The sequence below is a fragment of the Centruroides sculpturatus genome, unplaced genomic scaffold (genome assembly GCF_000671375.1).
Source record: "Centruroides sculpturatus isolate CEXI.00-Female unplaced genomic scaffold, Cexi_2.0 scaffold577, whole genome shotgun sequence".
Classification (NCBI taxonomy): Eukaryota; Metazoa; Arthropoda; class Arachnida; order Scorpiones; family Buthidae; genus Centruroides; species Centruroides sculpturatus.
Window position 1 is genome coordinate 7,324 of NW_019384834.1, and position 17,898 is coordinate 25,221.

General features: G+C 32.2%; 3 protein-coding genes across 3 annotated transcripts; 2 read left to right on the plus strand and 1 right to left on the minus strand.

Annotated features, from left to right (window-relative positions):
• Positions 1-311: 311 nt before the first annotated feature.
• Positions 312-2,079, minus strand: LOC111630178. The gene is made up of 4 exons (XM_023374239.1): positions 2,002-2,079; positions 1,104-1,192; positions 883-997; positions 312-555 (listed from the first exon to the last, which is right to left on the minus strand). The coding sequence occupies exons 2-4, from the start codon at positions 1,170-1,172 to the stop codon at positions 416-418; spliced, it is 324 nt and encodes a 107-aa protein (XP_023230007.1). The 5' UTR covers positions 1,173-1,192; positions 2,002-2,079; the 3' UTR covers positions 312-415.
• A 2,013-nt stretch (positions 2,080-4,092) lies between these two features.
• LOC111630177 lies at positions 4,093-5,149 on the plus strand. Its single transcript, XM_023374238.1, has 2 exons — positions 4,093-4,678; positions 4,765-5,149. Exons 1-2 carry the CDS (start codon positions 4,150-4,152, stop codon positions 4,776-4,778), a joined length of 543 nt encoding a protein of 180 aa, XP_023230006.1. The 5' UTR covers positions 4,093-4,149; the 3' UTR covers positions 4,779-5,149.
• A 1,002-nt stretch (positions 5,150-6,151) lies between these two features.
• LOC111630180 lies at positions 6,152-17,637 on the plus strand. The gene is made up of 3 exons (XM_023374241.1): positions 6,152-6,188; positions 8,994-9,074; positions 16,921-17,637. Exons 2-3 carry the CDS (start codon positions 9,045-9,047, stop codon positions 17,635-17,637), a joined length of 747 nt encoding a protein of 248 aa, XP_023230009.1. The 5' UTR covers positions 6,152-6,188; positions 8,994-9,044.
• Positions 17,638-17,898: the final 261 nt, after the last annotated feature.

The window sequence follows — 17,898 nt, forward strand, 5'->3', positions numbered from 1 at the left end:
AATACAAGGTTCAACTGCATATCAGTAATGGCGCCACTCTAGTGGTAAGATTTTGTATCATTGATGTTTATATTATTATTATTATTTATAATATAAACAATATTTTAAAATAAAATCTCATAACAGATAGCACCGCACATAATTTTAAACACATGCCGGAAAAGTTACGCAACTCGTTGCTGGATTTTTATATTTGAAAACATGGCAGTTTAAATAAGTGTGATAGTAAATTTAAGATAGAGGCCTGTAATTGATAAACATATTTCTACATACAGTAATTCCATAAAACATTTTATTTCAATGTGTTGATAAATAATACACGTAAGGGCAATTTCAAATATTTTTGTAAAATGATTGATTATCTATTATTGTATCATTTAATAAGCGAATAAATCAATGAGGATAAATTTTAAAATTATTTTTTACGTTCACAATTGCCTGTTCCAAAAAACCAATCACTTTTAGATCTACAATGAAATCCAGATTTACAAGGACAGTAATTGTTCTTCAGAGTATTGCACCAATCTCCTTCTTTTCCTAAAGGTACACACTTCCCTGTAAAAATATATATTTAATTAAAACATATTTTCCAACGTTTTTAAGAAAATCAAATTATTTAATAAAGAGGTTTTCAGAGAAGTATATTATGGGGGCAAACTTAAAGCGTTTAAGACTTAAAAGTTAGTCTAGTATTTATAATTTTATTGAATTTATAAAGATTGAGTTAGTTTGAAGGAAAACTCCAAACTGAAAATTAGAAAATCATGTTTCTAAAATAAAATCAATGTTTGATAATGGTTTGATATTACTGTATGATTTCTCAGATGATGTTAATGATGATGACAACAATGTCTAAATGTTAAAATTAAATTTTATACTTACAGATAACCGAGGTTGGAAAAGGATAAAGGAAAACTGTGGATGAAGCACAGCATTCGTTCTTCTTACAATCATCATCAGATGAACATTGAATTTCTTCTTGTGATTCTTGATTACTCTAAAATAGTTACCTTCGTTTAATTACGCTTTTAATTAAATTCACTATACATGTTCAAATCCTTTGTACTATAAATTAATGAAATGAAAATAATTAGAGAACTTACCATTGGCCAAGAATAAGATGGAAGTAACATTGAGAAAATTAACAGAATAAAAACGCTTTTCTTCCTCATGATTTAAATGCTTTAAAAATCTGAAAATCGTCATTTTAATTTTTATTATAGAGAAATTACAAAATATTTGATTACATACATAATTTTTCTATAATTACAGTCCATTAATATAGATAATATTGCCAATTTTTATTATTAATATAATGTTAAGTATTGTATTTAATAATTCTTGAAAATTCCGTAATAGTGAGTCTGCAGGTATACAGAAAATCTATCGGTAATGTAAAGTTTAATTATATTTATTTAGTTGATTACATACATTATTAAATACATTTCGGGCCGACTTTTTATTACGGCCTCTCATCAGTAACTAAAATTGTTAAGGATTAAGTATACGTACAAAATTAATAAAAAAAGGATAATAATCGAAAAAAAAATTGACTAAATAATCTGTAGTCTTACTTTTTATATTTAACAAAATTTCATTTAAAATGTAATCCATTATTCAAATATGTTTCGCAAGATTTCTATCGAACGATGCATTAAATTACTATTAAGGTCGTTACGAACAGACTTAATCCGAAACGAGAACGTCAAACATAGATGAAAGATGGAGAACAAAGATCTAAACGAAATTATCTATCTGAATGACAAAAGTTTCTTTATAAAACCAATCTATTACAGTTGAAAGAGAATCTCTTAACGAGCGGCCATTCTAGCCTCCTCTTTTGTAGAAATATGCATTATTCTATACGAGGTATTTCAAAAATAAAATGTTTATTTTAATTAGATATACATAAAGAATTAAATACTATTTAACACTTTTGTTGTGATAATGATACATACTTCTTAATCTAAATTGAGAAAAAAATTTAAGAATATTATTTACCTGTTTAAACTGAGAAATGTACAACAGATGTGCAAATTCTTGTATTTACGTCAGACGCTATTTTATCAACATTTTAAAATAAAGTTAACATTATTGATAGGTAGAGATATGAATAACTATCATCGCAAAGTTATTAAATTAATTATTTAATTTTTTTCAGTATTTTTGTTCTCTCGTTTAGACCTATATTTTCTTAATTTGGTTTATTTTTCTTACTCTTTAATTTTAATGGATTTGAGAAAGAGTCATATACATGAAAATATATTTCTAATATTGGAACAGATTTAAATTTCAAACTCTAAAGCAGTGTTTTTCAACCGCCAGTCCATTGACTGGTGCCAGTCTGTAGAAGAATATTTGACCGTACCGACGCTGGCGCAATTGATTATGGGTGACATTTAAATAGTTATTTAGATTTAATGCACATATTATGTTACGTAGAGTAACTCTAGTTAATCTAGATAAGCATACATAAGAATAACGAGCAATTATTTATTGTGACATCGTCGCAATGCCGGGCAGCAATTTTTAATCATATTCTTAATTTATTTAATTTAAAATATATGATCTCCACTTCAGATTAGTACTGTAGTGTCTTGCCCCTGTATGTCATACTTTTCTGTTAGCAATAGATCATCTATCTAACACTTTTCAGGGGAAAATGTTTGAATTGAAGTAAAGTAACTTCGAGTTTGCACCAGACATTCATATAGACTATATATAGTTAATCGGGGCCTATTACCGCAAAAGTTTCCAGGTATCTTCTCGGATTTTATCTATCTAATCATTCTAATGCCGTTCTCAAGATTTAGGAAAGATGGCATACAGGCAAACGGACAACAGTGGGAATTTATAGGTTTACAATTTGAAAAAATTGCAACCCAATAAATTATTATAGCAAATATGTTGGCTTTAAAACTTATCAAACTTCGAAGTTTCGAGGATATTCTGATGGATTTCGAGGATACCTTCTTACTTCGCCAGGCCAACGTTATAAAGATGAAAGATAAACGGAATTAAAAAAAACAGCTTATTTAATGTTCTAAAAAAATATTTAATATTTCCGCGACACACCTGAGGCACTCTCGCGATATAGTTGTGTCGGGGCACGCGGGTTGGAAAATCCACTGATCTGAGGAATATCCTCACAATATTTCGCAAATGTTCACCCTCACCTGTGTCACGGCGACTCTTTCAGGCCAGACATGTGAGCTTAAAATCTGATACCATGTAATCTAACGAAGCTCCCAATACTTTTATTTATTGTGTTTTTAAATTTAAACATAATGGTAAATGATTGGAGAATGTAAAAACTGTTTTGTAACTCTCCATGAACACATATGTAAACACTGTAAAGCAAAGACAGATTAATCATAGATAACATAGAATTATAATGTACTCAATTTGCAACTATTTTCCTGTTAGGAATAATAATCTAATAGGAGGTCTCCTACTGGCGTTACTCCTATAATTGTTCTTTCTACTTCGCTCTGTATTTGTCGTGTTTATCAGAGAATACAAGGTATTCGGATGTGCGAAGACAAATGCTTCTTTTCTATCTACTAAATTCTAGGCAGACGTCGCTAGTATGCACTAAAACAAGTGTGTAGACATCGTTAACGAATTTGCAAGTCACGTGATTTGGTGATAAGATTATGATTCGTAATGGAAAATCGGACATTTACGAATTCAGATACTGAAGAATTCTTCCATAAATCAGTTATAACTGAACTGAAAACATCCGCTGACAGTACTTGTTGGTGCTTTAGGAGAACGGCGCTATACAGACGAAGGTTATACTGTATTAAAGTTTGATTATATCCTTCTCGTACAAAGATATTGAAATTAAAGTTTATATTTAAGCTATGAAAGTGCATAGCCTAATAAATTTCTTCTTATTTCTGATTAATTCTCTCGAAATATTCTTTTGTTTTCGAAATTATTGAAGAAAAATTATAACACTCAAGAACCGACCAAAGAGTGATTTAAAATATTTTAAGTTCTTTTGAGGGGTAGAAAACGAAATTTCTAAAATTAATTAAGTTCTGTGGACAACAAAGAATTGTTGACGCGCGCCAACAATACCTTTCTTTTTCGATTATTATTTCGAAGCGCTTTTGTTGGAGAGTTTTCTTGCGATTTTTGAGAATGAGTGAAAAGAAGAGTTTTTGGAGATGGATTGGAAGGATCTTCGGACGAAGACCTCCAAGAGAAGAGAAGGTTGAGGAGAGAGAGGAAGAAGCGAATGATTCTCTTCCGGACGCAGAAGTCTGTGGGCTTCCGCCAGAATCTTCGGAATATCCGAAGGATCCAGAAGATGAAGGACTTCCGTCAGAGTCTTCGGAGTGTCAGAAGGATCCAGACGTCAATGGGCCTTCTTCGGAGTCTTCAGAGCATCCTCCCGAACGTACAGAGCGGGAGAATACCAAGATTCATTGGGACGAAGCCAAGCTAGCAAGACTCAGAGAGGCTTTTATGAAGTACGAAAAGGAGCTGGAAATAAAAGCCAATTCCCAGCGCACAGTGTCCAGAGGTCCGCCTGCAAATAAAGAGAAGTCCAAGATAGGCTGGAACTTCCCTTTCTGTTGTTTCGGCAGAGGCGAGAAATCCAAAACCGATGTTTATTCAAACAACCTTCAACAATATTGCAACCAGGGATACGATAGCCAATATCTGAGTAAGTGCACATTTTGGCAGATTGCGCGTTCTCTTCATTCGATTTTTTCTTTGACGAAAAATTTAATATTGGATTTAATTTTGCAGACATTGCAGAGTAATTCGAGAAAGAAATTGGCGTACCTTTTGAGAGAAGAAAGAGGGATCTTCTGGCGCAGTATCTGGTTAAAGCAGGCGCCGGTCAAGTGGAAAGCATTTTATCGATTTGTGACAGACTCCCGGATTGGACATTTAACCCGGACTTGACAGTAACACTCGGATTTGACAAATAACCCGAATGTGACAGTTTGCCACCGATATATGACGTTAAAATCCCGGATGTGACGGAAGGATGATACGTAAATGGATATTCAAATGTAATACAGCAATCACTTCTGATGTTTGTTGTTTAAAGATAAATTCTGTCTCTTCATTTTACATCATCCAATGAACTGATTTTGACAACTTTAAATAGATTGTAAAGCCATAAATTTCGAACTCGTATTTAACTGTATTTATAGATGAATATACAGTATAATAAAAATGATATTCTGTATTATCTGCATTCTGTGTAATTTTTAATTCTAATTTAAGTATCTGGAAGGAAAATATTCACCACTGTAAAACATGCAATTTTGAAGAATTTTGTTTTTATTTTTCATATTGCGACATAAAAATTTCATTTAATATCAATCAAATGAACGGATAGACCAAATTCGTGTCAATTTGTTGGGAGTAGATTTTAAGTAGCGTTTATTTGGCGATTTAAAATTTTTTACACGCCAGAATGATTTTGTTCCTAAATTACTTGTAATTACAAGTTTTCTATGTATAAAAATTTCAACGTATATTGTTTGAATTTCGTATATTTCATATCGATTGGATTGTTTGTGTACGGCAACGCGACACGTGGGCGATCTCCTGAGAGGGATGACTTCCGAAAAAACTTTCTATGGGAGACTGCCCATAAGTGTTACAAACGGGAAATTCCACATGGGTTGATTTTGACGAGTCTTGAACCCATAACCAACTAATTACCAGTGTTCAGTGGTTTTATCCGCTTGGCCACTGTTGGATATATTTTTATGTCAAATTAATGAATTTCTGTTACTATATTTCAATGACAACAGTCATTATTTATGCATTATTTTTACTCAATTATGTAATTTCTGATATCTTCATCTGTATGTATTATTTGTACTCATTGCTAAGTTGACTAGCACAAATAAAGACGTTTATTTAATTTAAAATATAAATATGCTTCGTAGCCTATATGAGTGTTTTCGACTTGATTCATTACTTTATAAATACGTTTTACAAATCTTCAGACTCGATTTTCTCATTTAAACGTCAATTCGTAATTATATTAACTATAGAAAGTCCGAAAATTTCTCAGGATATCAGTGGTCACGTGGCTGATATGAGTGACAGCGAAGCGGACCACGTGACGCGTTTTATATGTGCCAGATAGAGCGCCCGCCGTCCAACGTGATCCTTCACGACGGACACGAGGTCAGGATGGTGCGGAGTCGGTAAGTAGTCGTACGGTTTTTTTGTTTATAGCGTTTTTAATATGGGTCGGCAGCAACAAGGTACAGTAATACCCCGAACTTACGCGATAGGTGGGACCGAGCAATAACCGTGTAAGTCGAATTCGCGTAAGTCGGGATATAATTTCACAATTTGTGTAAAATCTAAGTCGGATGTATGTAAGCTAATAAATGTTCTCGTTAATCTTATCTCGTCTTTTGATTCGTTCCCGGTTACAAGAAATCACCACATAGAGTCTCTCGAGTCTCCGTAGATATAACAAACACAGAAATAAATAACACAAACTAAATTGTGGCTTTGTGTCGATTCTGCGCGACACGTCCGAACATGTAAGCTGAACAATAATAAGGGGGAGTGAGTAATTAAGAGCTGCGTGACGCTCAAACAAAAGACGAATCGACGAGATTTGAAAATCGCGTAACTCCGGGTTCGCGTAAGTCGAGGTATTACTGTTTGTCATTCGATCCTACTGATGTTTAGATCTAACATTAAGCAGGCAAACACGAACAGTAACAAAAAAGAACTTTATTAGAAAAGGTTAGAACTGTCACAGACATCCTCGGGCAACACCCGGACAAAATCCAACGAACTTTCGCGCCTTTTCTTTTTTTGACGTTGCCAGCGACTCTTGTTGGCAAGTGTTGCCAGACAGAGTTCGTGATCTTGGCAAGTGTTGCCAGACAGTGTTCAGGATCTCTGGCGCTGGCGGCCACAACTGTATATTTGTTTTGCAAATGGCTCTCAAATACGTCTGTTTATGAAAAAAAAAAAAATTGAGAAAGAAAGCGGTGCTGCCGTTTCTATAGTACTAATTTAGTTATGTATATCATTACAGAAAATCCTCTTAGTTCGAATTCAAGGGACGAATTAATCGCGACTTCGAATTATTCGAGATTTACATATATCTGTACAATATGTCAAATGACATGTAACTGATGTATCAATAATTTATTAAGTAAAAATAATACGAATTCGTATACAGACGCTATTTTCGTCAATTAATAATAATATAAATGTGAAGGTAAACAGCACGTGTCTGGTGAGAACCTTACAGGTTTCCAGATAAGTTTTATAAAGAGTAAAGCAGAATTCCTCGAAATATAGCCCAAATTATTTTTAAAGTGGCCCAAAAAGTAGTAAGACGCCGAAATGTAGCAGCTAGAGCCCTACAAATATCTCAATCTGTTACTTGTGGCTCAATCTTGCAATCTCGAAAACCAGCTGTATTTTATGAGATTAGAGAAAAAAGGGTAGTTCGCAGGTGTTTGTTTGTTTGTTTTGTTAAGTTACGGCAACGCGCAACACTTGGGCGATCTGCCCAGGAGAAATGCCTTCCGAGAGCTCTTTTTAAGGGTAACTTGCCTGTATTTTAGAAGGGATTTTTCGAAATTTTCCCGCGGTGGGGAGAGGGAGAGCATTAAGGCTTAACCGGAAAAACGGCTTCTACTGTGCTATTTTAGATGCAATATTTTGTTTTAAACTACGTTTAGTCTTCATTAATTACTTAGGTGTATTAAATTGATAATATTTCAGACATTGTTATAAATGTTTTTATATATTTCGATATTTTAACCAAATGTTCGAACCGTTTTAAAACCTCCGCGGGCGAAGTCGCGGGTAACAGCTAGTCTAAATATATAAAATTACTTGTCCTGACTGCTGACTGAGTCACTGACTGACTGCTGACTGAGTCACTGATTTTGATTCGAACATTTCGAATGGTTCGAACATTTGGTTTAACCAAATGTTCGAACCGTTTTAAATTCGAATTTGTTACTGCATATTAGGGATTGTATACCGGTTTACCGATTTACCGGTTAACCGATAAATTGACAAAAAAACATTCGGTAAACTTACCGGTAAATTTTTGAAATTTACCGGTAATTCGGTAAATGAAAAATCCATACTAGAAATTTCTATGTAGAAAATATTGTGTTTATAGATATTTAAATGGGCTAAAGAGACGTCGAAAAAAAAAAACAGGTAAGTGTAAGCAACAATATACCTCATTATTAATTTTATGTGAAATACTTTTTGTTTAATTTTAATTTAATGACCATTCGTCCAACAAGTGTTAAATCAGAAAGGGTATTCTCGGGATCTGGATTATTTTGTACAAAAATTAGATCAAAATTAGGAGATAAGACTATAAATAATTTAAGTTTCTTGAGAAGTTAATTTTAAAAAATGGTAATCAATAAAATGGTATTAGGTACTATATATTATTTCTGTTGTATTTTTATTTTTCTGTATTATTTTATTTCTGTTTATTTCTATATTTATTATTATAGTTTGTTTAGAATAACACTTTAATTTTTATATTTTTTATATTTGATATCTTTGAAATAAAAATGTGAAATGGAAATCATAATGACTTATATTTTTTGTTACCTTAATTTTATTTTTCAAGAAAAAAACTTACCGGTAATTTACCGGTAAACCGGTATTTTAATTTTCATTTACCGAATTACCGGTAAATGAAAAAGTCGGTAAATTTACAATCCCTACTGCATATTGGTTCGATTATAGAATGATTGTTAACGTTTCAGAAAACTGATCAAATTGAAAATAGTTTGTTTGATTTTGAGCACTTCCCATCATTCTCAGCGATAGGTGTTATATAACAATTACTATGGTTGTTGAAATACTGAATATAAATGGGGTTTGCTTACAAAACCCCCGCGGGCGAAGTCGCGAGTAACAGCTAGTAGTTGCAGATAATTACTGGTTCGCAATGAGTAAAAGGTTGAGAAACACTGTTTTATATTGACTTTTTCATTCTTTAGGTGAATGGTGTTTCCTCAGGAGACAACTTATTCCACAAACTGGCACAGTGTATGACAAGTCCAACGAAAAATCAAACAAAAGTTGGTCAATTTTTTTAAAGTATATGACTTAATTTTACACTGAGTTTACTTTCCTTTCACATATTGTTGAAATGTATTACGTATGTATCAATAGTTAAATGTAACTTTTTGTTTAAAGTGCACGTGCAAATTCAGTGTATGGTGTTGATTTGTGTTGCTCCACACTTGTGTGAAGACTATATTCATTCTGAAATTCAAAACTAGTTTCACTTGTACGATAATTTTTCAGTTTTCTTGAAAAACATATAAACGGGGTTTGACATCAGTAAAAAAATTTGAAAAATTTTGATTCCAATCATCATATGTCTAGATAACCAAATAGTTTTAAATGAATACAAATTTTTATTCAAATGACAATTAGCTATTATAGTTTCAACATCGACTTACTGTATTGAAGCCGAGGTACTGAATTCAGTAACCTCGGCGCAATTTCATCTATTTTATTTATTGATATTTTTGAATGTGTTTCGTTTGTCCATAGAAATTAAAAGGAAACTGTCTACAAGGCTGAAAAGGATCTAATAGACGTAACTGTTTACGAAGTCAGACTTCTAGCCGCCACAGCTAATACTCCCCCACAAATGTTCGCGACACGAAACGAGCGGGAAAAGAGGATACATGTCGGCCGGAGCGTGTAGTAGTTTGTCGGGGTGGCGCTGGATTCTTTACGTCATATTTCGTATTCACTGGTCTCGGCGTTGAGGAGGTTGGGAGTAGATGGTCCGACTGCTTTTTGTGAGAATAAAGGCGGGTTTTGTTCGATCAATGACCGAAAATTACAGTTTCTTTTCCATTTATGCTTAGAGTGAATGTCTTGCAAGTACATGAGAGGACTTTGTAAGGTCCATCGCATGGAGGTTGTAAAGGCTTACGTACCGCGTTACAGCGAATAAATACGTGGGAACACGAGCTTTTGATAGCTCATCGAAAGCGATAAACGGGACATTCGATATGTCTCCTTAACTTAAATATATCTACATCACAATGTTTTCCTGCAACAGCTTTCGGACAAGTACAAGCATAACTATGTTGATGTGGATGATACTGGCCTCCATTTTTACAAGGATTACTTGCACATGTTGTGTTAACGAACCTTAGACAAATCGCTCTTCTCTGCTCCACGTTAACCTAAGTAGGTTTCGCTACGGGTAATTAGTTGAGATGCATCTGGATTCCATGTTATCGATAGCCGTTACAATCACAATTTAGTTAACATTGTCTCTTTGTCATATGACTGCAACCCGCCGTATTCCAAGCGAAACACGTGTTTTTAGTATTGTCGTGTACCAGCTTTAGCAAATTTTTTTGTGTGTCTGTGTTAAAATGTAATCAAAGGAGGGACAACGCAGCCAGCGAACTACGGGCTCTAGCTTTTCTCGTAATTCATTGCATAAGTGTAATAGTAATAACTTCGGAAGACGATAAAGTTCTTTAAATCATTCAGCCGAAAAGCATTATCTTATCTTGAATTGCTCGTGAAGTAATATCAACCTTGCACCTAAAGTCCACATGTTATTTATACTTTTGTTACGTTTCTAACGGCAGCTCGAGAGTGATCGATAAGAAAAGCTTAATTATCGCACGTGGCTATCGGAACCGAAAACGAAACAAACGCACAGAATAGCAGTTTCACAGTTGATTAAACGCCAATCACATGGTTCCGATAGAAACTGGTTTTTATCGTATTGGTTAGCTTAACGATTCAACTCAGAATAGGTCCCCATGTCTGGCAGTCCTTACTGATAGATGGCCAAACGAATTGCTCTTTAACCAACCTGGTTGAGCTCCTTACTCTGGATGCTTCCAGGTTACGAATGGTGTCGAAGGCAGTACGACGATAATTAGACGGAAGGACGAATGCGACCTGTCGATACATCACATTCAATTTCGACATCACTATCAGGAAGTTTAAACTTCTTAATTAAGTATGAGTGATGAGCCACTTGAAGTCAGGAGAGGTTGAGCTCAGGATCTTGCTGTTGTCTTCTGAGATCTTGCTACAATAATATAATCTATAATAATCTATAAAATTTCCATACTCCAATATTCATACTCTCTAGGGAAATATAGAATACCTTAGAATTTCGACATTCCATTTTCTCTCGATTTCATTCTCTCGACACTGTAATAAATATTAATGGTACGCTAAAATGACCAAACTTTTAATATGGTTTCTCATTTTAATGTTTGTCCGTATTACTTTTTAACACGGGCAACGCCGGATCTGTTTGCTAGTTTGCAAATATAGATTTATATCCTTTTAAAATACTGGAGCATCATTTGTATTAAAAAACTAATCCCGAATTTTAGTCTCGATATTCAAAAAAATTGAAACGAATATTATTTTAAATTAGTAATTAATTTTTATGGTCATCTTTATATGGTTAATAAACTACAAGTTTATAATTTTTAAAGTACTAATTTTATTACTATTAAAATATTTAATTGAATAAAAATAAATGTCGATATAAACATTAAAACAGACGTTTCTTTCGAGTCACCGAACCTGTAATGAATGTAATAATAGACATTATCGGTGCCGAAACAGTAAAAAAAATTACCATTAAAATTTAATTTTAATTAATTTAAATTAAACATCTTACTTGTTAGTAAAATAATACAATTAAATTTATTTAATAATTTAAAGAATTATTTTTGAAAAATTTATAAACTGGTGGGTGGCAACAATTAAATGTCAAAGTTTTGTTTACGTTCGCCATTAGTGTCGTAAGTAATCTGGTAGGTGATTATTACATATCGATGTTTGAATTTTTATGATGCTATTTATATGGTACAAAACAAAATAACGATTTAAAAACGAGAACAGAGATGATAACGCTTCTCATTTTAAGTTTCATTGGAGTAAAACTTCTCACGAAGTGTAAACCGATTTTATTTGAAACATTTCAATTTCCAACATTGAATCAGATTATTAATCCATTTCATTTGTTAACAGCAGGTAATTGGCGAATTTGTAATCAAATCGGAAGTAGTTAATGTGTTAAATATATATTTAATTGGTTAGTAAATCTGCTACTTTTAAAATCATCAAATCATATTACAGTACTTGTTAGTTGATTCTTTACAGTAAATAATTAGTGGGAATACATTTATATTTAGTAAATCCAGTTCAATAAGTTAATAAATAATCATTGTTTTAAAATCTCTACATTAGGCAGGTGCATACATAAATAAATGACCTAAAAGTAACTTTTTCTATATATTATATAATATAAATTATGAAATAAATGGTGCTATTCAGGTTTATTTCTGATTTTTTGGTTATGTTGTTGAAATTCTAACTTGTAATTGATTAAAGGTTGTGCTTCTGTCTGATGACATCAATTTTTCTTTTTATTTAAACCTATATATCTACTTCCATAATCACATTATTAACTAGGTTATTTTTTGACACCAGTTTGCTTTGCTTTCAGCTTCAGAATTTTTATTATTGTAATGATCGTTAGAAATCTTGATGAAAACTTTGAAGATATGGCAAATGTGATGGAAATTTTTATAGAAAATTTGTTACAGAGAGATTAAAATGTCTCGTAACCTTTAATAAACTATCTATTTCCACTTAATGATTTTTTGCTTTTTCAAAGTTGGATTTGTACTTTTACACTGTAGTAGTTTAACATCTTCATCATCTAGCAAGTCATTGTTACTTTCCAAAGTTTTTATTCCTTCAGTAGCCCTTTTTATAAACATCTTTTATTGCTTTTAGAAAAATTTATTTATATTCATTTTTTTTTTCAAGTAATGACCACAAAATGAAATGATTTATGCTATCAAAGGCTTATTTGAAATTGACAATAATGCGTACAATTTTATCTCTTTTCATTCGGTTTTTCTTGCATTAAATCATTTAAAATAAAGATATGACCTAAACAGGAAAAATTAGCTCTACTTATACTTGACTTATTAAATTCATTTGATCTGTTGAAATATTTTACTGATTACAGAAATCAGCAGTATTAGATGAGCTAAATCAGTGGTCCCCAACCCCCGGGCCGCGGACCGGTACCGGTCCGTGGATCAAACGGTACCGGGCCGCCCAAGGAACATTAAATTATTTCCATTTTATTTACTATGGTGTATTTCCTCGGGTTTGTGCGACTTTTAATGGACGACGGAACAACAGAATAAACTGGACGTAAGAAACACACTTCGGGTGTCATTGTCTCCTATTACCCCTAGAGGGAACCGTCTCCTTGCAATGAAACAAGCTCAGGGTTCTCATTGATTTAGCGTTCTAGTGAATTAAAATGTTAAATCACATTATATTCATTTTTTGGTGTAACTGTATTTTATTTTGAAGGCATGTTTAAATACAATTAAATTAAAATTATTAAATTAAGTCAATCTAAAATATAAACGATCAACGTCCCCCCTCAGTGGGCCGTGGTAAAATTATCAAACTTTGACCGGTCCGCGGCGATAAAAAGGTTGGGGACCGCTGAGCTAAATCACCTTTAAAGTTAATTAACAATATCTTTTTTATAAAATGGTATTATCAAAATTTGCAGTTCTTTTAATTTCATTAAACAATTCTAACATTATTAAAAATTCATCAAATAAATATTTATAACATTCTGCTGTAATGTGATCTATACTAAGTGATTTAATTGAAGTAAAAGATACATTACATTCTGATTTTACTTTATATATTACATCATTAGTAGATGCAACACTTAAGTCCAAAGAATTAAGTGTAAAGTTTTGTAAGTTTACATCAGAAAAAACTTTCTAGAATAATATGAGAACCAATCAATATCCTTTATTATAGTGTGTATTTTTCATTGTCTTGATTGTTCTAGTTACAAAACCTGATAAGATTTCTGCTTGATCATGGGTAATCTCTTTATTTGAATCTGATGCTTCACTGTGGCAGCAATTTGCCTTTGACCTTCTGATGCCTTCCAATAGTACTTCTGAAGCAAATAAGGTTTCATATTCTGAGAATAGAATCAACAGATCAGTCAACAGTTCAGGTTTTATATTGGCATCAAATCATTAGTTGAAACATTGTTTATTATTGGTTTATCAGCAAGATAAGAACAATTTTCTCTATAATGTGAGGTAGTGGTATATGCCACAATACCAGATGTCAATCATTGAGAATTGTGAACAATGATATGGCTCTGCATGTAATCAAGTATAGCTTCAGATAGTTAATGCAGATATTATTAGCAAAGACAACGATGTAATGCATGTAAAATGAATGAATGTAAGACATTGGTTTCTTTAGGAAATTGTGACTGAGGACTAGTCATTGCTACAGTATTCCAATATCAAAAACTAAACAGACATGATCAATGAATTATTCAAGGATTTTCAGTGGTGTCCTGACCGTACCAGAAATGTCTTTTAACATCAGAGTCAATATCTTGTGTAATTTAAAACACAGGATGTTGGACATTTCTGAACTGCTGCTCCAGTGTGCATGAGGGATTGAATGTTATGTGCATTGACAATGTTAGAAAAGAATCAACAATATGGAAGAGTTGTAAGAGGATTTCAACAAGGTGAGGTTACCTTACCTTTTGAGTTAGTAGTTTTTCAGCAATAGATGACAAACAACAGTTAATAGGTTCCTGAGGCAGATTGAACAGCAAGTGATGTCAATATATAGGGGATTGACAGCTCATGGACTGAAACTATATGATCTTTTCAGGTGTTAGTGGTTGTCCAGACTCCAGAACTCCTCAATAGCAAGAATTAATGTGTTGAAAGAAGAACTGGTCAGTCTTTGCTGGGATCTGTCTCAGCAATAATGTTAGTTGCATCCTGCTGTCCACAGTCAAAGCAGATGGGAATTCAATTGGTAGTTTGATAGATGTCTGTACATCTTACTTTGGCAGAGCAATTCACCAACAATGATGGTGTCTATTCTTTGTTAGTGAAACATACTGAGGCAGCCATGCAGTTGGTTCCCACCATCAGGAAAAATATAATTTAATAACTCCTCTCACATTAGCATTATCAGCTCTCTCCTTTATCTCTGTTTGTCATAGCCATGTTTGGAAGCTGACAAAAAATTTTATGATGTTCACTTAACATCGGGAATTTTCAACTGGCAGTAGGATAAAATAAATTCAACTGTAGTTGAAATTACATTTAAGAAATAATAATCCAGGATTCTAAAGTTCATTAAAAACACAAACATAGGCTATTTAAAACGGTGTCTTGACTTGTCCTTTTTCAATCCATGAACCAATCTAAAACAAATCCTGGTGTGAAGAAGGACAGGTGAAGACACCATTTTGGATAATCTACATTTATGTTTTTAATATAGTAGAAATATTGATGGTGGGATATTAAAAAAATCTTTGATTGTTTCCTTTATCAGATGTTCCAACTTCTCATTGTGGGGTATATTTGAGTTAACTATTTGATATTGGACAAAGATTTGCTATCCTTGTACTATTCTACCTAAGATTTACTATCCTTGGTTGTCTCTTGAGCTCAGGTCTCCAAATAATGTATTGTCATATATGCTCTCTTGACAGGCCTTGAAATCATAAAAATATTGGAATGTTATACAGTTGCTGATTTGGCTTTAGTAAATCAATGTAAAACTGTTCCTTCTAGAAAGAATTAGACATTATCTCACTCTTTATCTTGAAACTTTACTTGTTGTATCTGTACATATTGGAACATTCTGTTGAGATATTCATTGCTGATTGTAACCCTCTTGTATTCCAATCAGCAATGAATATCTCAACAGAATATTCAACAATTGGCTAAACAACCAACATCTGCAGACTGGTATTCAGATCTATGCTTCATTTGCTTGGAACAGCTTTGGATTTATTAGCCATTTCAATTTGATCTGAGTTGGGTCATTGAGAAGTTGATGAAAGATTGAACTTTAGATTTAATTCTTGTAAATGATGACTTTTGTACAGTATGACCATGATTATTTTTCTTCTGGCACTCCTGTCATATTGTGTGCCTCTTCCAAAATATCACAGGATAAAGGATGGTTTTTCAAAAACATAACAGATTTTAATAAAATGATTAGAAATAACAAATAATCAAGTAGATTTCAATAACTTTATCTAAAATTTAGAAACCAGAAAGAATCAAACAACAACAAAATGCATTCTAGAACTCAATTGTCAAAATGTATTTTTACATTGAATGTGTTTTAGTGTTTTGCATAATGAAAAGAAGAGAACAAAATTTATTGTCTTCATCCTAAATTTTAAATTTAAAAATTAATTTAATATATTTAATTGCCAGGACATTAATACAATATAATAATAATAATCACAAATTAGAAGTAACAATAAATGTCTTCATATTTTGTCCTTTTTCAACATCTCAGGAACAAAACAGCTTTCATGATGGAGTCAACTTTTTGTTTCAGGCTATATATCTGCCTTGATATCTGGAAATGTTAAAAGAGTTCCAGCACAATCATAAAAATCTATTATGAGGTGTTGAAAAAGGAGAAAGATATGAAGATCTTTATTGTTATTCCTAAGTTGTGAATAAAAAGTTATTTATTTATTTCTAATCATGGCTTTCAAAACTAATTGTTTTATGAGCAATGAAAGTTTATATCAAAATTTTATTATGATTAGTTAATGGCTCAGTTTATAAATTAACTTTTAAATGTAGTTAACTTTAAAATTTTAACTTTTAAATTACAATAACTTGTCATTTTAGAGAGTCAATTATATAAATTTTTAAAAACACTAATACTACTCATCTAACACTACTTTTAAATGATCTTTAATAATTCTACTGATCTTATACTAATCTAATTATTTGTTATATATCTACTAATATAATTATTTGTTATTATTTTTTTATTTAATAATGTTGTATTTTTTAGGAACTGCTAGTTCCAAGACATGAATTTTTGTATGAAGATAAAATGTGGAGACATCCATATAGAATAGAAAGCATGGGCCGACAATTTTCATTTCATGAAGAAGCATCACTTGTATATTACAATCCTGGTATCTTGGTTCATGTAGATGATAACTTTTATCAAAGAAATGCAATAAATTTTGCAAATTACAGACAATATGCATATCCAGGTGCTTATAAAAGATATCCAGATTATTATTACAGTGATGTTAGAGAACGAAGGCGATTTTATCCCAATCCTTATTTACCAAATCACTTAACACCAGATGATTTTGAAGATGATCAACCTCCAAGAAAAAGATTAAAAATAGAAAATGGTTCTAACATCTATAATAATGACTTAAATTATATAACCAACAAACATAAAATTTATGATCACCAAGAACAACAAAGCAATGAACCTGTAATACAAAATCCACAGTTTGCTGAACAAAAATTAGATCCTCTAAAATTGAGTGAACAATTACAAAAACATTTTGGAAAACCATCATCATTTTCTCAGTCTACTGTGAACTCATCTGATGAAACTAATTTAAACCATTCAATTACAGAGAGTCATAATAGTGGATTGTTGGTAGAACAAATGAAAGAAATTTATGACACACTCATTGCAAAGGATGATCCAAAAAATTCAGGTAAATTTTTGTGTGTACAGTTAATATACAAAAGAATTTACTAATTGCAATCACTTTGGGACTCACCTCTACTGATAACAGAGATCAGTTGATAACATTAAGGTAAATAAATAAGGTTACAATTAGTATAAGTTTTGATTTTATTGACTCTGACATTAAAAGGACATATTCAAGTTATACATTTTTGAGAATCTCAGCACAATGTGACTAGAGGGTTTGGTGAAAAAGACACACAATTTGAAAAAAGTCTCTTAATGATCAGACTGACATGATGTTCATGACATCAAAAGGGATCTTGTAACAAA

Excerpts from the sequence above, each read along its gene's own strand:
- LOC111630178 (XM_023374239.1), bottom strand. The coding sequence starts at position 1,172 with ATGAGGAAGAAAAGCGTTTTTATTCTGTTAATTTTCTCAATGTTACTT. Across the intron at positions 998-1,103 it reads CATCTTATTCTTGGCCAATG|AGTAATCAAGAATCACAAGA; the intron begins GTAAGTTCTCTA and ends TAACTATTTTAG. Across the intron at positions 556-882 it reads TTTTCCAACCTCGGTTATCT|GGAAGTGTGTACCTTTAGGA; the intron begins GTAAGTATAAAA and ends ATATTTTTACAG.
- LOC111630180 (XM_023374241.1), top strand. The coding sequence starts at position 9,045 with ATGACAAGTCCAACGAAAAATCAAACAAAA. Across the intron at positions 9,075-16,920 it reads CAACGAAAAATCAAACAAAA|GAACTGCTAGTTCCAAGACA; the intron begins GTTGGTCAATTT and ends TGTATTTTTTAG.
- LOC111630177 (XM_023374238.1), top strand. The coding sequence starts at position 4,150 with ATGAGTGAAAAGAAGAGTTTTTGGAGATGGATTGGAAGGATCTTCGGA.